This window comes from Bufo gargarizans, chromosome 6, assembly GCF_014858855.1.
Source record: "Bufo gargarizans isolate SCDJY-AF-19 chromosome 6, ASM1485885v1, whole genome shotgun sequence".
NCBI classification, from domain to species: Eukaryota; Metazoa; Chordata; class Amphibia; order Anura; family Bufonidae; genus Bufo; species Bufo gargarizans.
Window position 1 is genome coordinate 58,449,233 of NC_058085.1, and position 23,094 is coordinate 58,472,326.

Genomic DNA, 23,094 nt, shown 5'->3' on the forward strand with positions numbered 1-23,094 from the left:
GTAGTTATGGATGCGGCAATACCAAACATATGGGAAAGATTTTTTTTTGGTATTTTTTTTCATTGAAAAGCGTATATTCAATGGAAAAAAAAGCATTATTTTTTAATGGGATTTTTTAAATTGAATAAATTCGTTTTTTTTGTTTTTTGTTTTTTTACTACTTAATAGTCCCACAAGGGGACTATAACAGACAGCTTTTTGATTGCAATAGCGCATTCACACACATTGGCACCCCGCGGTCGCATTTACGGGGTGCCGGTGCCAATGCTCTGTCAGCACTTTAGGGATGTAAAGTGTTAAACTGCCAAGATTGGCACTCCTGTTAGAGCCAGGTCCCTGATTCCCGCAGGACCCGTACATCGCTTAGACTGGGCCACCGTAAAAACTCGTATGGGTGGTCACTTAGGGGTTAACTAAGCCTTAAGACACGATTTGTAAGCATCTCATCTGCAGACAGCTGTTTCAGGGGTATTGCCCCTCTTCAGTGCAGAGCAGAGTGTACTAGCTTATCTGGGTGAAAGGCCTAAGTCAGGATTTGGAGAGTACACTCTCTCCTTGAGGAGAGAGCACCTTAGTCGGCGTGAGGAGACTTATAGGCCACACATGCACCTCTGAAATTCTGGGAAGAAAGAGACGCAAATTAGCTCTTAACAAGCTCTGCCTCTGATGCCACCAGATGTAAGGCAGCTATCCTATAAGTCAATGTTCAACCCTTTAACTAGGCCTCGAGACATGACTGGGATATTAAATATTATATTAAATAATATCATATTAATTATATAAAATTATATATTAATCATAATGATCATAATCATTGAACACGCTTTATGGCTTATCAATATGCCATAAAAATGTAACCAATAGAATCCCAACCCGGAACCCCCACTCCGCAGATGTACACAGCATCTAAGATTGGTATTTGATGAATTTCTCTACCTGTTTTACCTTTTGTTTTACCTCTGTCACACCCCAATTTCCTGACAGATAGCGGAGGTAGTGAACTCCTCAGAAGGGCCCTGCTTCAAAGCCCCAGCCCTGATTGTCATTTGATTAACCTCTTGGCAGGTTCATCAGTATACATGCAAAATAAGTTTCCACCCCCCAGCCATCTGAGTGTCAGCTGGCAAGGAAGAAAGAAAGCCCCATGGGGTCCAGGCTTCAAGGAGGCCCCCGGTGAAGAAGGTCACACCTCAGTCAACCAGTTTGGAGCCAAGCTAAATCCTGCAGAAAAACAGGACATACTGCAGAAAAAACCCCAGCAGGAGGTATCAGCCCTTGCCCAGGATCAATGATAACTCCCAGACATGTTGGCACCTACCTGTCATAAGGAATTATTGATTGCCTGGCCATCGCAGGCGCAAACCGGATACATATTTGTGTCCCGTGGCCACGATGTACGTGCCCATGGTTTTTGTCTAATGGGGTGAGTTCAGGGGAGGGAGATATCCATATCTCCCCATAGAAACAACATAAAGGTACCAGAGTTGGACTCTGCTTGTAGCTGGAAACCCAGGCAGGTCCATTGGTCCCAGAAGCATCTCCCTGTGACCCTCTGGTCTGGAGCTATGAACCCTAAAGGGTTTTGTGGGTCATTTTCTGCCAGCCCAGAAGAGGGGGAGTGCACTCCTCCCTGAGGTCGGGAGGGGAGGGGCCGGCTACAGGTTAAAAGGCTTGTGCCAGCAAGTGGCCGGGTCTTTCTTGTAATGTGTTTAGAGGGACCCAGGAACTAGCTGAGATAACGGCCCTTCATGTGGACTGCAGAAAAGAACACCTCACCACCAAAAGGAACTTTCATCTACCCGGTAACTGACTTTTACACTGCTTAACCCTGTTGTACCCATATAATCTGTATCTGTAACCTCCGACCAGAGTTTATATTCTCTGTGTATATTGTGTTAAATCTAGTGTGCCCTTACGGTGATTAAATATATAATTTAATCTTGTGCTATCTTGTATCTCGATCACTAATCCCCACTTCCGTGTTTTGGCCTAGTTATAAGCTACCGTGGGTTGGTTTCTCACCCTATATAATCCCGTTAGCGGACCGGGCTTATATCAAACGAGGAGCTGGTGGCAGATTCCCAGGCTGAGACAGCGCTGTTTTCACTGCGGCAGTGAAAAGTCTCTCTCAGCTTGTTGCCTCTCTGTGCTCACGTGGACAGGAGGTGTGTGTGCGTGTGTAAACTGTACCAACCTGACCTTACCTGCTCCTCCCGGAGGGCGTAACGTCACGTTTTTGGTAACCAGGGACAATACCGCGTCTCGTGAGCTCGACATAGTTGAAGTCAAGTGGGCACGAGGTGTGGTATTCGTCACACCTTTACTATACACATTGGATCCAGGTACAACAATGAGTATCAATACAAATAGTCAAAACATCTATCCCAGACTGCAAAATTACACACAAAAATGTTTAATTACATGACCTCATATTCCTCTTTTCCAACTCAATTGCTTTTAATTAAACTTTTAATTTAGTGGAACATGCTGTGTACTGTACCATGCGCTGATTGTCTGCAGCTATCACAGCAGTGCCAAGATGATGCAATTTATGGAGAGATTCACTTTTTGCCCTAACTGACCCCAAAAGGCGCCATCCTCTTCACTTAACCCTGTGTTTTCCACACTGTATATAGTATGAGAGCAACTTTTTTTTTTGACCTGGTGGGGGGGAGAGTGGAACCACAGAAATGCCATCATTGTTTTTGAGTTTGTACAGCATTCACCATGTGGCATCAACATTATAACTTTATTTTGTCTGTCAGTACGACAATGGTGACACCAAATGTATATGCTTTTTTATATTTTTGCACAATAATAACTATATAATAATAATTTATAATTGAAAATAATTAGTTTTTGTGTTGCTGCATTCAAAGACGCTGAACTTTTTTTATTTTCAAATATAATGTATGAGTTGTATTGTGGTTTGTGTTTTGCAGGGTGGGTTGTAGTTTTTGATGTGTGTCATACTGGGGTCCATTTGACTTTTTGATCACTTTTAATTAGGTTCTTTGAAAGGTGGAATAAAGACTTTTTGTTAACTTTTTATTATGTCCCTGTAGGGGATTTGAACATGTAATCCTTTGATCCCTAATATAATGCATGATAATACTTCTGCATTACAGTGTATTATGTCTGTCCGTGTAAAACTGACAGGCAGCCTAACAGGCATCAGTACTTGGCAGCCCTGGAAGCCATTGTTAAGCCCCAGGTTGCCATTTCAACCAATCTGAACCATCATTGCGACATGAGGGGGTTACAGGGTGATAAAAGGAGCCCAACATCTAAGGGGTTAAGCTGCCATTGTCAGTGTTATCTCCGAGATATAATACAAACACAAGGAATTGTCTGGGCTTGCACCATCACTGCACCATAAAACTACAGTCAATGTCTTACACTAAAGCCTGTATTACACCTGATGATTTTTCAGAAGATTATTGCTAACGAGCCTTCATATAAACACTCGTTAATGTAATACTGCTGCTGATTGCTCGATCATCAGGCTATTCAAATCTTTTCACATGTTAATAATCGTATGCAGGTGACAGATTGTAGTGTCTAATTACGATCTGCCACCGGCAAACCACTATATAGCATGAGGATGAGCGATGGCATAGTGATCATTCCTACCCATGCTGCGGAGGAAATCGCTGCAGCAGTCTCCTCTGCTAGTGAGCAAGTGATTGCCGGGAGGGAACGCTTCCCTCCCAACAATCATCTTCCACATCAGGCTGTGTAGCCTTAAGACTTGTATTACACCAGCAGAAGAGGTGGACAATTGTTGGGAAGGAAGCGTTCCCTCCCAGCAATCACCTGCTATTACATGCAGAAATCTCCTCCTCAGTATGCCATCGCTCATCCCCATACCGAATCATTATTTGCCGGCAGCAGACCATGATTAGACAGCATGCTCTGCCGCCAGTAAGCGATGATCTTTAAAACTGCTGAAAGATTGCGATTGCCCGATGAATGTGCAAACTCATTCATGGGGTAATCAGTGGCGGTATTACACTGCCAGATCATATCTAATGAGCATTCCTACGAATGCTTGACAGCGATGATCTGCACAACAATCACCTGGCGCAATACAGCCTTAGGCCTCTTGCACACGACCGTATGGCTTTTTCAGTATTTTGTGGTCTGCAGCGGAACAGCTGACCCCTAATAGAACAGTACTATCCTTGCCCGTTATGTGGACAATATTAGGACATGTTCTATATTTGAACGGAACTGAAATATGGAAACGGAATGCATACGGAGTACATTCAGGTTTTTTTACGGACCCATTGAAATAAATGGTTCTGTATAAGGACCGTATACGGAACGCAAAAAACTAAATATATACGGAAAAAAAACGTAGCCATCAATATCAGATTGTGGGGTCCAATTATTGGTAACCCCGCCAATCAGTTGTTTGCAAGTCTGTGATGCTCGTTAAATCTTCTTCAAACAGCTGATGGATTGCAAAGAGTCAGACCCCTCCTGCTAGGAGTCACACACCAGTGAGCACTGTGGGTTCTTTACTGCTTATCCGGCATTCTGTAGTGGCCCTGTTTAGTACTACAATCCCATCCCATTCAAGTTACTACATGCAGTACCATACATAGCCACTACAGAATGTGTGGCACTGTGCCTGGTTATGTAGAGGCTGCAGAACTTTCCAAACAGCTGATTGGTGTGGGTGCCTAGAGTTGGACCCCTCCACCAATCTGATGACCTACTATATCCTAAGGATAGGCCATCAATATTAAAGGGGTTAGCAAGGATCTTGATATTGATGTCCAACCCTATAGGTCATCAATATCTGATTAGTGGGAGTCCAACTTCTGGCACCCCTTCGGCTTGAAGAGACCATGGTGCTCCAGTGACTGCTGTGGTCTCCTTACAGCTGACTTGCAGTCCATATGCACTGATGAGCATGACATCACTGACTTAGGAAGAGGCCGTAACACTCATAGCCTCTTCAAACAGCTGACTGCCCGGGGTGCTGTGAGTCGGAAATATACTGGTCACATTTTGATGACTTATCCTGAGACTAGACTATCAATATCAAACTCTTGGACAACCTCTTTAAAGTTCCAAACAACCCCTTCAAGGGGCTTCTTCCATTTAAAAAGAAAGTAACTTTATGATTGGTAGGGTTCTGATGATCGCTGGGACGGGAAGGGGTGCTGGTGAAGTGCCTGATCCCTTTAATTTTTCTCCTGCTGAGCGGTGTCCAGGTCTCTGCTGTCGAGGGAACTTTAAGTAGAAAAGAATTGTAGCAAAAAACCTGACATAGTAAAACTTTTTTCTCTAAAGTCGTAGCTGAAAACGTAGATTTGGAATGCAGGTATTCTAAGGCTTTAAAAATGAGAAATGACTACGAATCCTAAAAATAAGGCTATTTTGAAGAAACACAGCACTGTAGATGCTTATTTTCAATGAAATGTTGTTATGGGTGGTAGTGGGAGGGCAGGATTGGGCCGCCCCGTTAAATTTCAGCAGAAGCAGCAAAAAATAGCTCATGCTTCCCACACGTTCTCCATAATTATGACTTTTAGACTCAACAGCTAGCCTTTCAGGTCTGATATTGGCAAGTAATGGACACGCATACACTGAGCCACTGTAGTCTTGCAGCATGTATACAGGTATAGGCGAGCTGTGTATGTAAACTGAGCTGAATCCGCATAAGTCATCTCTGTCGTTCAAAAACAATGTTCCTTTGGCTAATTGAAAGTGTGCGTGCATATGGATGCCCTCCATGTTCCCTCAGATAGCAGCTCGCCATCGTCACCAACCCGGATGATGCAAATGATCCTTGCTTACGATGTGTGTCATAGATCGCCGGGTAATGAGTACTGACAGATAAACCCGGGTGATTGTAATGAGAATGCAACTAGTTTCCAAATAGGAAAATGACACGGCGGGGAAAAGGAATCTAAGGTATTCCCTGATGAAAGGGGTATTCATGTCTTGTAGTAGTGTGCCAGCTGACAGCGTTCGGACAGGCTTGGCTGTCATTTTCGTGATATCTATGAAGCTTCTGATGAAATGTCTCACCTTCTCTAAGGCTGGTACTTATAGAAATGGTCTGAATGTGAATATGTAAAATTAAAGAGTTTGTATAGGATTTGAATACTGATGATAAGTCATCAATATCTGATCAGAGGAGGTCAGACACCCCACACTCATGCCAATCAACTGCACCGCCCTGTATATTATGTTAGGTTGTTACTGCAGCATACACTTCAAAGAGAGAAGCCCCGCAATTACCATCTCTATCCTGTGTCCATAGGAATCAATGAGGCCCTGAACTACTCCTGCAACACTGTCCCTACCTACAGTACTTGCACAATCCATCGTAGATGACGGCCCACAACTGGACAGCGGTCCCTTCCTTACTAGGTGCTACAGGGAACAATGCACTTAGCTAAACATAGCGGCAGATACACAGAGCAGATATAAACAGAACCAGAACCGAACCAAACCTGAAGACTTGTACAAGCCAAAGTTGATACCAAAACTTCTAAAGGAATCTAAAGCCAAATCAGAAACTGGAAATCAGAAATGTACCAAGCCAGAAGGTCACACTGGGAAGACTCCTCAGATCCAAATCATCAGGCAGAGGCGTAATAGTAAAAAAATGCTCAGGTCCAAAAATCCATAACATTAGAAATAGGACAGAGATTCCAGTGAGGCTGCAAGTTTGCAGAGCATGCCTGCCGGATACATTAGAGATAGGGAAGAGATGCTGGCAGCGCTGTAAGTTTGCGGAGCATGCCTGCCAGCCAAGTAGGGGCATCACATGTCCAATGCACAATGGATGGAGCTGTGTAGTTTTGGTGCCAGCTTCTGGTTCTGGAGCTAACCCGAAACAGTAGGGTGTCATACCCCTGATGATCCTGAGAATAGGCCATCAATAATAAAATTCCAACCAAACCCTTTAAATTAAAATGAATTAAACTTAAAATGAAAGGAACTTTGCAAAAATCATCCACGTGCTTTCTGAATCCATCTGTCCGTTCCTCAAAAAGATAGAATACGTTTGCAAAATGCAGAGTAAACGGACCCATTGTACTCAATGGGTCTGCAAAAAAAATGGATGTAATAGGATGGGATGTAAGGCTGCACTGGGATCTGGCTTTATCCAGTTGTCCGGCTTATCCAGCTGTATATCAAGTCCCTTGATGTCAGACTGGGAAGGAACCAAGGAAGAAGACAGAAGCTGAGAGCAGAGAGAAGCTGACGCTGCCTCTGTTTGTCCTGCTGATCATGGGACTGGTCACATGACCTCTGCGATGCCGATTCTAGGACCCAGCACAGCCTTAACAGGGAAAAGTGTGAAGATTTCCCCCTGTAAATGAGACTGATCTGGCTTTTCTGATTTCTTCTGAACTTTGAGGGACAGACTTTTTTAAATCAGTTTGTGTTGGTGAAAATGGCGCACAATGCACATTATTTGATACATTTTACACATCTTTAAATTTGCCTAGAAATGCTATTTCACTTTTTAATGGCGTCCCCCTTACTGGAGGGAGTCTGCAGGGATAAATCCAGAGTGCAACTAATTAAGTGTCTACATTAGTGTCAAATGACAAAAACTGAAAAAGTTTGGCGCAAAATGGGACTTGAGCAAAAATATGTGACTTTTCTACACTCGAAAATTGGACTAGACCTTTGATACATTTGCCCAATGGAGTTAACCTAACCTAACACCCACCCCCTGAATTCCTCCTACGTAGAGCAGAGCTAAGGCACACATTTCGGACTTCTCTTTATGCATGAACTGTAGGTTGCTATGTCAAGCACAAGTTATCAGTCGGTTTAATGGCAGCTGTGTTAATACGGCGTTAGTTCACTGTTACGCCAAGTTATAATTCCTGGGGTGTAAACAAAGACTCGTCACAATACGGTGGAATCATGAGCTGTATAATTTACTTATGCTCCATCACCCGCAGAGACAGCTTGTCTAGACTCTTAAGTGTATTTATTTTTAAGTACGGCATGGCAAATTCCTCACGTTAGTATCTTCTTAAGGCTCATTTTAAAAATTATGCATGGCCCAGGTTTGTAGGAAATGATGCGTGACATGACTGAGACATGACAGCGTTATTTGTGGAAGGCATTAAGATCTTTGGTGGGAGGCCAGAACTTAAAACACCTGTATTAGAACGGAGCCGGGCTGGTAGGTTGAGTATTTCAGGGACAATGGCTTATTTTGGTGAAATGGTATCTGTTTCTACGACGGATCGCCTGTGCGGAGACTTCTCAGCAAATACTTCGGAACATGTTTAATCTGCATATAGTACTTAACACAGGAACATTTCAGGTAGATACATGAATGCCACCTTGTACTCCTCTTAACATTTTGGAAATAGGTACTGTACCTGCCACAGATGCTCCATAAAACCAGGGTCGGCCTGACCAACTAGAGGATCCTCCGGTGGGCCCAGTTTCTGAAGCCATAGTGGGCCCCAAAGGTCCAGAAGAAAAATCCTACTTGGCGACCCATATGAAGCTTATCAATTGCCATTAGGGTCTATTTCTTTTGATTCAAAACCTATTAGACTTTATTGATTATATACGATTTGAGCCCTGGGTGTCATTTTCTCTGCACTTTAGTATGGTGTTAGGATTGAGCCTCTCTTTGCCTCTGACATGTGGTCCTTGATGGTATCAGCATGATCACGATCTTCAAATGAATATGGGCATGCTCTTTATGTTTTGCTTATAGCTGCTACCCTGCATTATGGCTGGTTTAATAGGGTTGATTCTGCTCACAGATATCCTTTAAGCTGACCATACCCTTTAGATAGGTGTTGGCCACTGATTTGGTTATTCCTCCCGACCCCTTGTATAGGCATGTGCTCTCAGTTGGGAGCTGTAAATAAGCCACTGTCAGATAGCTTTGGAGGCAGCTTTAGGCCCTTCACACGAGCGAGATTTCCGCCCGGGTACAATGCGGAAGTGAACACATAGCACCCGCACTGAATCCTGACTCATGATTCATTTCAATGGGTCTCTGCACATGATGTTGTTTTTTCACACATCATTTCTGAGTTGCGTGAGAATCACAGCATGTTCTATAGTCTGCGTTTTTGATGCAGCCCTGGCCTCGTAGAAGTGAATGGGGCTTCAGTGAAAAATGGATTGTACCCGAATGCGTTTTTCACTGATGGTTGCTAGGAGATGTTGTTTGTAAATCTTTAGGTTTTTTTCACACACGTGAAAAAAGGATTAAAACTGATTGTACCCGCGTGGAAAAAAATGAAACACTGAACGAAAATGCAGACAAAACTGACTGAACTAGTTGTGAAATTGTGTGAGTTTCACTGAACGCACCCTGAGCCTATCCGTATTGTTCGTGTGAAAGAGGCTTTACTCCTCTCAAAATGGAGGATCGGGTATGTTAAATATTCCTGGCCCCTCTTTTCCTGACATCTGGTGTTGGGGATAGTCAAGATAAAACCATACAGATTAGGTCAGCCAGTCTCATAGAAATGGATGGGTTCTGCAGACATTAACCTTACATCTATGGCCACCTTTAACAACCAACATTGTAACAAAAAGATAGGAGAATATAGGGGAGCAGACCTTCAACCGATAAGGGGCAGATTCTGCATTAGGGTCCAGGAATTTCAAGTTACACCTCTGCTGCTACCTTGAGGGCTAAGGCTACTTTCACACTTGCGGCAGGACGGATCCGACAGGCTGTTCACCATGTCGGATCCGTCCTGCGGCTATTTCGCCGTGCCCGCGGACCGCCGCTCCGTCCCCATTGACTACAATGGGGACGGGGGCGGAGCTCCGGCGCAGCACGGCGCTGCACGGAGAAAGCCGCCGGACTAAAAAGCCTGACATGCAGTAATTTTAGTCCGGCGGCCTTTCTCCGTGCAGCGCCGTGCTGCGCCGGAGCTCCGCCCCCGTCCCCATTGTAGTCAATGGGGACGGAGCGGCGGTCCGCGGGCACGGCGAAATAGCCGCAGGACGGATCCGACATGGTGAACAGCCTGTCGGATCCGTCCTGCCGCTAGTGTGAAACTAGCCTTAGGTGGGTCCAAGGTCTGACGCAATAATGGGCCCCTTACAAAACAGGGATCCTAAAGCCTAACAGAAGATAATTCGGAGCTGGCCTTAGAACCAATAACCACCAGGTATTCTACCAAAGGCTGTATTAGACTGGCCGTACTGTGGAGGAGATCACTGCATGTAATAGTAGTGGTCTCCTCCAGTGATGAGCAGGCGATTGCCTGGAAGGAACGGTTCCTTCCCGAAAATCGCCTGCAAAATCTTTTAATGTAATAAACGGGTTTTCAAAGATTTTTATACTGATGACCTATCCTCTGGATAGGTCATCAGTATCTGATTGTGGAGGTCTGACACCAGGGACCCCATCGATCAGCTGTTTAAGACGGCAAATGATGCTCCTGTGAACGATCAGATACAGATGACCTATCCTGAGGAAAATTTCTGAAAACCCTTTTAAACCTTACTGATGATAAGTCCTGAATGTACAATGATAAAAAAAAAATTTAAAAATGTTCTTAAAAGAGAACATGCATCAGTCCTCTTAAGTACAGAGTGTGGGCCCTTAGAATCATAACTTTAGATGGGCACTGTAATTAGTAATAGTAGTGCTATATTTTCCTGCACCAAATTATAAGAATATGGCTCATATATGTGACTTTCAGGAGAATTTTCATGTTATGATTATTACACTATGGAAAAAAAGTTTAGCTACAAATTTCCTGAGTCAGGCTTTAGCTTAACAGGGGGGCAATTTCCATCTTAGTTCCAGACAACAAAGTTCGTTGTGTGCTCTGGGACGTGGCCCTCAATGGCATCTCTGTGACATAAATTGAAGGACAGAATACAATAGTTACCGGTACTCGTATAGAAAAATTATTTACTGAAATGAGAAGCTAGGGAGTAAAAATAGTTGAGATATAAGAATACCACAGTGAAAATACCCGACTTCAAAAAGGACAATCACAATAAATTCCAGTTGGAGTGGGTAAAATTAAGATGATCAATATTGGGGTATTTAAGGGGGTGTCTGGGACTAGAATATTGATGTTCTACCCTCAGGACAGGTGATCAATATCTGATTGGTAAGGGTCTGACTCCCTACACCTCTGCCAATCAGCTGTTAGAAGAGGCTGTTCTTCTTCCTAGGCTAGTGATGTCACTATCCTTGGTGACATGGCCTAGGCACAGCTCATTCCCATTCAAATGAAAGGGCCTGCAATACCAAGAAGAGCCACTATCCAATGTACAGCGCAGTGCTGTGAGAAGGCCATGATGTTCACTGGAGTTTCTTCAAACAGCTGATCGGCGGGGTATGGGAAGTTGGAACCCCACAGATCAGATATTGATAACCTATCCTGAGGAGGTCATCAATATTCTATTTCTGAAAACCCCCTTTTAAGGCCTTATGCACATGACTGTGCCATTTTTGGCGGAGCGCAAACCGCGGATCAGCAAAAAACGGAAGCCGCCCGTGTGCCTTCCGTAATTTGCGGGACGGAACGGGCGGCCCATTGTAGACATGCCTATTCTTGTCCGCAAAACGGACAAGAATAGGACATGCTATATTTTTTTGCGGGGGCCTCGGAACGGAGCAACGGATGCGGACAGCACACGGAGTGCTGTCCGCATCTTTTGCGGCCCCATTGAAGTGAATGGGACCATAACTATGGTTTGTGTGCCTGAGGCCTAAGTATAATAAAACTATGAGTTTGGGATGATTCACTATGTAAATAGGTAAATCTTGCTGGAGATTAGTGATGAGCAACATGGGCAATATTCGAGATTTCGATATTTTGCTAATATTTTGTAGAATATTTGTCATATATTCGTGAATTCAAGAATTTGCTATTATTTTCTTGATAGCAAAAATCAGCAATGTAATATTTGCGTAAAGCGTGCGCAATACATACATGGGTCACTTTTACTACATTTTCCAAGCTGCTAGAAGTTTCCTGAGACTAGAGAAAATGGTTGGCACAGCAGAACAATAAAATGGCTTTATATGCAGATAGAGTTCTCTAATATATTCGTGATTGCGCAAATCAGCAATTAATGATGCACATATTTTGGCGTAAAACTAGTGCTGATCACGAATATTCGAATTGCGAATTTTAATCGCGAATATCGGCACTTCGAGAATTTGCGAATACTTATAATATCGCAAAATATATTCGTAATTGCACTATGTATGTCTGTAGCATGTATGTATGGACAGCAGAACCTATCACACTACCTAACACCCTGCACTGCAACATCTACACTATATCAGGATATAACCTACACTGACTATCTCCCACTAACTATCTGTATTATATATATACACTCACCTAAAGAATTATTAGGAACACCATACTAATACGGTGTTGGGCCCCCTTTTGCCTTCAGAACTGCCTTAATTCTACCTGGCATTGATTCAACAAGGTGCTGATAGCATTCTTTAGAAATGTTGGCCCATATTGATAGGATAGCATCTTGCAGTTGATGGAGATTTGAGGGATGCACATCCAGGGCACGAAGCTCCCGTTCCACCACGTCCCAAAGATGATCTATTGGGTTGAGATCTGGTGACTGTGGGGACCATTTTAGTACAGTGAACTCATTGTCATGTTCAAGAAACCAATTTGAAATTATTCGAGCTTTGTAACATGGTGCATTATCCTGCTGCAAGTAGCCATCAGAGGATGGGTACATGGTGGTCATGAAGGGATGGACATGGTCAAACAATGCTCAGGTAGCCTGTGGCATTTAAACGATGGCCAATTGGCACTAAGGGCCCTAAATTGTGCGAAAAAATCCCCCACACCATTACACCACCACCACCAGCCTGCACAGTGGTAACAAGGCATGATGGATACATGTTCTCATTCTGTTTACGCCAAATTCAGACTTTACCATTTGAATGTCTCAACAGAAATTGAGACTCATCAGGCCAGGCAACATTTTTCCAGTCTTCAACAGTCCAATTTTGGTGAGCTTGTGCAAATTGTAGCCTCTTTTTCCAATTTGTAGTGGAGATGAGTTGTACCCGGTGGGGTCTTCTGCTGTTGTAGCCCACCTTTCTTTCCCATTCTGACATTCAGTTTGGAGTTCAGGAGATTGTCTTGACCAGGACCACAACTCTCATGCATTGAAGCAACTGCCATGTTATTGATTGACTAGATAATCCCATTAATGAGAAATAGAAACGGGTGTTCCTAATAATTCTTTAGGTGAGTGTATATAAGATAACTAACTAACTATCTAATGTAATGACACAGCAAAGTACAGAGCACCGCAATGACACTGCTGTCTCTCTCAGAACTCCATAAAACTGCATAAAATGGCTGCTGGGGAGGTTCTTATATAGTAAGGGGTAGGCAACTTTGCTATTGGTTTCTAGGGATGTTGCTAAGCTCAGACAAAGACATTGCAGCCTTCTCATTGGCCCACAAGCTAGAAGCAGGGAGGGATCATGGGTTCAGATGAAAAAAAAATCTAGAATATTAGAAAATACGAATATATATCACTATATTCTAAATATTCATGAATTCTTGAAGTGCCAATATTCGCAATTAATATTTGCTATTTGAATATTTGCGCCCAACACTACTGGAGATAGGGGGTGTTCATCTAGGAAAATGAAGGACATTATCTACTGTCTCATGTGGGTCATTTTGCTGTCCTCTAGACCAACACTGCATAGGTATGAATTTTTATCATGAAGATTTTATCCATGTGATACTGGCTAGTACTGGGTGCAGAGATTAAAGGATCTCCTGGTTTTAACCCTTAACCCCCTGTAGTGGCAGTAGCAGTGTAGTCAGGAAAGGAGCCAAGAGTTATCAAGAGAATGGTCAGGACATGTCAAGCGAGAGAACAAGATGGGGGTGTAATTAGTAATGCAGCCGAGGCTCAGAGTCAGGAGTGGAACAACAGGCACCAGGTAAGCAATCCAAGGGGTAAAGCAAAGGCAAAATCCATGAACAAGGATGAGGTCAGGATTAAGGTCAATTTGGAGACAAAACTAGGACCAACAGGGTATGAACCTCAATCAGCAGGCAAAGCATGGCAGGATGATTCCCCTTTACATAGGTCTGATTTCCTCTTCGGGCACTAGTTGCTTTAGTAACCCAACACCACCAAGCAACTACAGCAGGAGAGCCATGGCCCAATCTAATACGGCTGCGGCAGAAGACAAAAGTCGAAGCAGAAAAGGAGTAAACATCTAGCAACTGGAAGCAGTTGTGATCAGGAGCCACAGAACTGACACCGGGCAATGTAAGTAACACTGTCCTAAAGACCAAGATCGGTATGAGATTTATGTTGCTGGTGTGTTTAGCTCTATTTAGGATTATTTAAGCTGATACATTGTAACAAACCCTCAGATGTGAGAGGAACCAAGAATGGTTTCCAGCCTCTGAATGTAAGCCATAGAACATTCCTATCCATGACACATTCCTGTTTCGGAAGCAACTTATAGTATTTCTTTTTGTTCTTCTTTTTCTAAACAGGAATTGCCCGAATTCACATTCTGACATTTTCCTCTGGCATTCCAGTAATTTACCTTAGATAGACGCAGGCTTTATGGAGTGAGTGCCTTTTATCTAAAGCAAATTTCTATGTTTTGAGTTCCCTAACACTAAGAGTGTACTAATGGCGGTGGCCTGTCCGAAGGGTCAATCTTTGCTATGACCAAGTGTACTAATGGCAGTGACATGTTTATAGGGTCAGATCCCTTTAGGACCAAAGTGTACTAATAGTAGTGACATTTCCAAGGGGTCAACCTTTCCAATGACCAGAGTGCTCGGAGTGACATGTTTAGTTCATCACCTTGTAAACAAGATGAGATGACCCCTTGGAGGAGTTTGATTTCTTCTGTCTCCTGCTGACATGGATATCCCGCCTCCCTACTAAATTTGACTTTTTTCTCCTTTCATAGTATAAAACATGTGATGTTCAGTAAAATATGGGTGCTGCAGCAGGATGGGTACCTGAGGATGAGGAAATTCTTTTAAAAATTTATTAAAGGGTGTCTGTCACCAGATTTAACCCCATTAAGCTAGCTGACATTAGCGATGTGCTAATGTCAGCTAAACCTAAGTAGCCTATTCCTACTTTTATCTATGCCCCCGTTACGCCAGAAATCTAACTTTTATAATCTGCTAATTAGTCACTAGGACCGGGGGGGGGGGGCGTTGTTCCTGCTCCTAGAGGCTCCGTTCACCCACCTTTGACGCCTCCCTCCAAGTCCTGATTGACTGGGCCAGGCAGCGCTCGCATCTGTCTGCCAGCCCTGTGCTCTGGTAAAATCTTTCGCCGTTCAGTATTTGGCGCAGGCGCGGTGAGGGAAAGACACTTGCAGGCTGCCAGCTTCCTCACCACGCCTGCGCCGAATACTGAACGGCAATGGACGAGCTGTGCATTTCCAAGCTACCCCAAATGATTGATTGTCGGGGGGGAAGGGGGGTGAGGAGTTGGACCCCCACCAATCAGATAATGATAGCCTGTCCCAAGGATAGGCCATGAATAGCAAACTCCTCTACAACTCTATTAGGGTGCGATCCCACAGTCAGGTTTCTGCATGCAGTTTTGAGAGCCAAAACCAAGAGTGAACTGTGCCTTCTTCCTGCCCTATTGCCTTCTCTCTGCTGTACTGCTTTCTCCCAATCCTTTACCTTCTACCTGCCTTACTGCCTTCTGACTGGCGTACTGCTTTCTCCCAGTCCTTTACCTTCTACCTGCCTTACTGCTTTCTCTCTGCTGTACTGCTTTCTCCCAGTCCTTTACCTTCTACCTGCCTTACTGCCTTCTGACTGGCGTACTGCTTTCTCCCAGTCCTTTACCTTCTACCTGCCTTACTGCTTTCTCTCTGCTGTACTGCTTTCTCCCAGTCCTTTACCTTCTACCTGTCCTACTACCTTTCTCTGCTGAACTGCTTTCTCTCTGTTGTGCTGCTTTCTCTCTGCTGTACCGCTTTCTCCCAGTCCTGTACTTTCTCCCTGACCAACTGCTTCTATCTGCTGTACTGCTTTCTCCTAATCTGTACCTTCTCTCTGCCCTACTGCCTTCTCCCTGCCCTACTGCTTTCTCACTGCCATACTACCTTCTTCCTGTCTACTGTCTTTTCTCTGCTTTTCTGCCTTCTCCCAGCCCCGCTACCTTCTCCATACCCTCCAAATACTCTGCCCTACTGACTTTTCTCTGCCCTACTGTCTTCTAACTGTGCAACTGCTTTCTCACTACCATACTGCCTTCCCCCAGCGCTGCTGTCTTCTCCCTGCCCTATTGCCTTTTTCCAGTCATGCTGTCTTCTCCCTACACTATTGCCTCCTCCTTGCCTTACCACCTTCTCTCTGCCATACTGCCTTCTTCAACTCCTGCTACCTTCTTCCTGCCCTGCTACCTTCTCCCTGACCTACTGCCTTCTCCCTGTCTTACTGCCTTCTTCAAGTCCTGCTACTTTCTCCCAGCCCTGCTGTCTTTTCCCTACACTACTGCTTTCTCTCTTATGCTGAAGATGGCTGAACCTCTCTTTATAAGCTCTAATATGGAAGTGTGTTATACCTGAGTGACATACATGCATTGCATTACCTACAGTACCTTGTATTGATCCTGAGTTCCAGACTGTATTATAGGACATTCACAATTCCACTAGGAAAATACAACAGTGTATCTGGATTCCCTTGATGCAGTAGGATAGTTTGTTTTTCCTACATCAGGTTATTGTACAGTTCCTGGTGTAAAGACTACACAATCTAGAATGCAAATCATCAAAGCAGGTAGTATGCAGACATCAGGAAAAAGGAAGCTGGAAGATTTCTGCTCTGAAGGCTGCAGAGTTAATGAAGCTATGGATGATGAAAAATAGACTGTAATTCAGGATCTCTTTCTGATAAAGTAAGGAATGTATGTACATCATTTTTCAACTAATGATTAAAGTCTTGAAAAATGTGATTTAGCAGCTTCGACGAACTTCATTAAGAAATTTAATTTGTTACAAATTACTGTTGCAAATCGCTTTTCATTGTATGGAGCGAGCGCAATGACGGGGAGCAGCAATTGCGCAACCCCCGTCATTTAAACCCTCAGATGCCGCGTTTAATGCTAATTGTGACATCTGAGACTCACATTCAGGTGCTCAGGGGTTAATCCAGGTGGTTAAAAAAATATAATTATACTCACCTCATTCACTTGATAGCTCAGAGGTTGTCCGCCAAAAGACCTGCGGCAAGCGTGAAGACATCACCACGCGTGGTGACGGCCAGTGTAATTACGTGGTGACATCTTCACGCTCGACTCAGGTCCTTTGGTGGGTTTTCTTCAATCAAGACGAGAAAGGACAGCCTCTCCTCGATGAAGTGGATGAGGTGAGTAAATTTTTTTGATTTTCAGCCACCATTTTAGGAAAATTTTATTTGTTACCACGAAGCGTGAGGAAATTCGGATTAACGGCAAATCAAATTTTTCCTAAACTTCGGATAGAAATCCACTTCAGATGCTTAGTTTCGCTCAACACTAATGATGATTATAGGAGTTGGCCTACAATGGACATAAATCATCTATCTACACTGGAACCCCACAGATGACTTGAACAGAGGTCTTGAGCCCCCACATTCTTCCACACTGCACGGTTGCTGGAGTTTGAAAATTGGGGGAGTTTAATGGAGTGTTGATGGAGCAATCGTGTTGTTGTTCCATTCAAAGTCTATAGAATTGAGCAGAGCACTGTACATTTGCATTTATTAAAGTTACCACCAGCCTAAGAAGTCTCAGATTAGAGTCCAATAAATGCTTCACTGAGCGGCAGACACATGTCAACATCAGCTTTCAGAGGAGACTGCATTAATCAGGTCTGCATGGTTGACTTGACTCAAAGAAACCACCACTGAAGGAAGAAAATAGAAACTTTCTTAGGTCAAGAAATGCAGGACGTATATTTGAGACCGTTGGAAATCTCTTCTTTTGTCTGATGAGACCAAACTTGAGATTTTAGGTTTAATCATGCCGCATCTACCATAGTAAGGAGGTGGGGTGCTTTGCTTGTGATACTTTTAACATACCTTCTTAGCTAGACGGTTGAAAAAAGACTTCAGTCCATCAAGTTTAATCTGAACCTAAAGAGCCCAAGTGGATCCAGAAGAAGACAGAAACACTCAAATAGCCATAAATACCAAAAATTTCCTTCCAGACCCCTGCTGACAATTGAACAGATCCCGGATCAACATTTTATATTATTACCAATAACCTGGTATATTGTGTTTTACAAGCAAGATATTTAACCCCTTCTGTGGGAACATGTTCCATAACTTTATGGTTCGGACAGCGAAGTATTGTGTAATAAAATGGTGGATCCTAACCACCACTGCTGTGTTCTCTGTGATTTCAGTAAAAACAGATATTTCATCACATCAATGGGATTATCTAACTTTCTCATTTGGTCTGCTATCTATCTATCTACTATCTATCTGCTATCTATTTATATGCTATCTTCTTTCTTTCTTTCCTTCTCCATTATCTATCAATCTTTCTTTCTTTCTTTCTTTCTTTCCTTCTCCATTATCTATCAATCTTTCTTTCTTTCCTTCTCCATTATCTATCAATCTTTCTTTCTTTCTTTCTTTCTTTCTTTCTTTCCTTCTCCATTATCTATCTATCTATCCATCTATTTTATTTCTTTTTTTCTTTCTTTCTCCATGATCTATCCATCTTTTATATCTATCTATCTTTCTTTCTCCATTATCTATCTACCTTTCATATCTATCGTTCTTTCTCCATTATCTATCTATTCTCTTTTTTTTTTCTTTCTCCATTATCTATCAATCATGTATTTATCTATCTATCTATCTATATATCTATTTATCTACTGTATCTCATATCTATTTTGAAAAAATCCCCAGTCAGTGGGCTGAAATGTCAATCTCATAAACATCCATGTTAGAATATTGCAGTTAAGTTTACAACGTGGATGATATGTTTCATGTAAATTTACTAGATTAGACATCATGAAAATGTTGTCTCCTTAAAAGAATTGTTCTTTCAGCGCACTAACGTGGCACGGGCTCTACATGCCAAGATAAACATTATTATATTACATGAAGAGAGAACAGCCTACTCCTTCTCATTAAATAATGTATTGCAGTTGCAGAATAAGCATGTCAGCCTGAGTTCTTCATCAAGACTATAAAAACATTCATCAATTTATACCTTCTCCAAACATGGAAAAGTACACGTCTAATTAATCAATCATATTACTCTCCATAAATCATGTGTACAGCCAGCAAAATGAATTAATTCTGAAGCAAGGATATTTACAAGGCTACACATACATTAACAGAAAGGTGAATTGATGGAAGAGAAAAAAATAAAAAATATAAGCTTTACTTACAAATTTACAATGTATTTTGTGTGGAGGGAGTTTATAACATTTACCTGGATTAGAATGAAAGTTATTTTATGTTGGTTTGATTTTTAGCTTCCGAGCTCATTAGCATCCCTTTCTACACATTGTTCCGTAAGGGTGTAAGACGGGGTTAATGAACCTCATCAGGTCCATGTCAGAAGGGGTAGAAAATGGGCTTTAGGATATACCTGTTGGAATTCCAAAATTTACTATTAAAGATAAGCTAACTTCCAATTCAATAGAATCAGGTTTTTGGAAAAATTTGGGTCGAATTTCTGAATTTTAGAATGTATTCACTCCTCTCTACTTTCTACAGCTAGCCACAAACAGAACGATTTTCCAAACAATATGGCCATCCTGAATGGTAGTTATGGCCATGGTGCAAAATTAGGTCGTGTGTTCCAATGTATTCATTTTTACAAATGTTTTACCATGTGCTGTAGATTTTATTATTATATTTTCTGTACACAATCACGCGGACAGCTATCTTAACTGCATTCAAAGATATGCTAGACTGTACATCACCCACATGGATAATAGAAACCCGTAGTCTGGAGATGGGTCTTTGAATTCTTTGGAAGAGTGTTGTGGGCATGCTCTTTTACCTGTGTATAGGCCATTGTGCAGGGAGGGGGAGGAGGCGAGCTGTGATCCTCACTTATTGAAAATGGTGGATATAGAGGAGTGATCTGTACGGAACAAGAATTGTCATCCCAATTTGAGTCTTAGAGTTCACATATTTTTTTAAATACAGGTCCAAAAAACAGCAAATATATGTTTAACAAAGACTTGATTTAAACAATATGTCATTTTCTGCTGAAAAATTCACTTTATTTTGTGCAAGCAAAAGGAAAGTTGGAGAACATCTTACATTGGTAAACCTAATTTTTAAGGGTTTGTCCCATTAAATGAAATATGCCACCAGTTTTATGCTGCCCTATCTGAGATAATCGTGACTCCCAAGTTCATACATTACATCGAGCAGACTCAAGTTGGAACCACTACTCAACAGTGACTTTAGGATAATAACTGTCAACACAAGGCCATCACTATGTAATCGGTGTGTGTCCAACACTTTGCACCCCTGCTGATCAGCTTTTCTGCGGTAGCTCTGGCCTTGGAAGCTGGTGCTGGAACTATACAGTGCCATCCGCTGTGCAGGTTATTGCAGCACTGCTCCCACTGATGTCCCATTAATCCTCCGGTACAGGAGCTACTGCAGGACAGCTGATGGGTAAGGGTGTAGGGTATCGGCCCCCCACCAATAAGATAGAGATGGCTTATCCTAAGGATGACAAATTATATGGGTCAGTCTGATATCTGTTTTTAAAAGAAAATTATAGTCCATGAACCCTAAATCCAACCAAGAGCAAGGACATTGATTCTATATGTTCCCCCATGATTGGTAAAATTACAGGAAAACCACTTTAAAAGGTTGTCCACTACCCAGAAATTTTTTAAAAACCAGCTTAAGAAGGCATAAGGTGACAAAAGAAGTCATACCTATTTTGCCAATGTAGTGCTGATGCGTCACTGGTCGCCCGCCAGTCTCTGTTCTTTCAGTTCCCACAATGATGTTTGACATGGAATGAGACTGTTCAGCCAATCACTGGACCACAGTCAAGGGTCTGGGGATTGGCTGCAGCAGTCACATGCCATGTCGTTGCTGTAGCTAAAGAACAGGGACTAGCGGGACACCAGGGAAGGACTGGCTTGGCAGGGGGTGGTAAGATGTTATTTTAGATCAGTGTAATTTGTTTTTAACATAATTCACAAGGTTGGACAACCTCTCTATACCCAGAACCCCAGGGCTGTAAGGAAATAGCGCTAACCACTGATCCACCATGCTGGCCCAATATTAAATAATGACAACTATGTTTGCAATGAACATTACTTTTTCTTTTCCAAATTGCAGCTCACTTTTGCTGTTACAAAGAGAAGTTCATCAACCTGTACTGCCGCCTTTCTGCAATAGTAGAGCTGGACTCCTTGATTTCTCAGCAGGCTTTGCGAGAAGCAATTACAGATGAAGAAGTTGGAGCTGCAAAGCAAAGACACCAGCAAGTCTTAGACTATATACAGGTACGATTAGAGTATGAGGAGACCTTAGAGCAATATACATACATTTTCAGGCCACTTTCGATTGGGGTACAATCGATTTCAACCCGACTAAAATCCAAATTCATTCTAGTCATAGACTTTGACATTTCACCAGTGAGTTAAATACAAACTGTTTAGATAACTCTAATATCTGTTCATCTTTTCAACATTATGGTTAATATTGTGATTACTGCCAAGTCTCCCCAATGTCTTGCTGCTATGCCCATTAAATAGCTTAACAATCACCTTATTATTGGGGTGTTATTTAAAGAGGTTGTGCCAAGTTATGAACATATCCCCATCTGCAGGATAGTTCCGGCTGTCCACGTCCCCTGGAATTTCTTCCAGCAGGCACGGCTGCCAGAGTTCTCACCTCTCCCGCGGCGCTGCAGTCCATACTGCTCATGGCCTTCCTGCCTCCTTCTTCCTGTTCCTGCATATGTGCCCTTCCACGTGTTCTGACTTTCCATTTCTGACCTCTGCCTGACAACTGTATTGATCCTGTGCCACCTGTCCTGACCTCTGCCTGATAACTCTGTTGATCCTATGCTGACTACCCTGGCCAATTGCTCGTTTAACCATGTTGAAAGAACTCTATCTCGGCCTCTGATCCAGCTTCTGCCTATTCTCTTTTGACCCTCCTGGGTCAGCAGCCTCCGAACAGAGACTATTTTTAGATTTAGCAGTCTAGTAGCCCCTGCAGTGACATCCAGATCACAGTAAGTGGGTGAAAAAGTGAATACCAGGGGGAACACTTAGATTATGACCTCAGGAGTAGCCCCAGGTCAAATCTATTCAGTGGATCCACCGCTGCTGTTACAATAGGGGTTAAGTATTTGATTGGTTGTGATGTGAGTGCTGGGACCATTTCCCTGATAATGAGAATGGAAGTCCTGTGCCCCCCTATGAATGGAGCAACAGGTCACACAAGTACAGTTCTACTCTATGGGACTGCTGAGAATAGCAGAGTGTTGTACTCTGCTATTTCTGGCAGCCTTGTAGAGAATGAATGAAGCAGCAGTGGGAATTAACGACATGATGCTCCATTAATATGTTGGGAATGGATCCTCCATTCTTGTCATTGGTGGCAGTCCCAGAAGTTTCAAACCACTGATCAGATGCTTTTCACCTATCCATAACCATAAAACCAAGGTCTCACAAACCTTATATGCAAATTCAAAATGGCTGCTTTTCTGACCTATGCCGCTGCTTTCCTGGCTCTTTCTGTAACTCCCATGATCATTAAATCCTTAAAGCTGGGAGGCATCATCTTTGCCTGTTGTGAAAGCAACGCAATGAATTGTGTGAATGTCGCTATGAGCAGTATTTCCTTCATAACCCTGGTAAGAATGAGTATTACGGTGACATGATTAGTAAAGATCAATGATGAACTGCAGTTTCAATGCTTATATTCAAACTTTTCCTCCATTTATTGCAATTGATTGGAGACATAGGAACTGTCACGGCGGACGTACACTTTGTACCAAAGATAACACACCAACCAGGCTCTGGACGAGAGACAGGGGAAGGGTCACCTCCTAGCTTATCCCTGACCTCTTTCCCTGCACTGCTCAGCGCACAGCAGACCTTAAAGGTAGGTG

General features: G+C 42.9%; 1 protein-coding gene across 1 annotated transcript in view; it reads left to right on the plus strand.

Annotated features, from left to right (window-relative positions):
* The window catches only part of ANKFN1 (ankyrin repeat and fibronectin type III domain containing 1), a 475,518-nt gene that overhangs the window by 366,076 nt on the left and 86,348 nt on the right, over positions 1 to 23,094 (plus strand). The window contains exon 15 of the mRNA XM_044299903.1: positions 21,309 to 21,475. Coding sequence (XP_044155838.1) covers positions 21,309 to 21,475 — 167 coding nt within the window. The remainder of the gene's footprint in view (positions 1 to 21,308; positions 21,476 to 23,094) is intronic.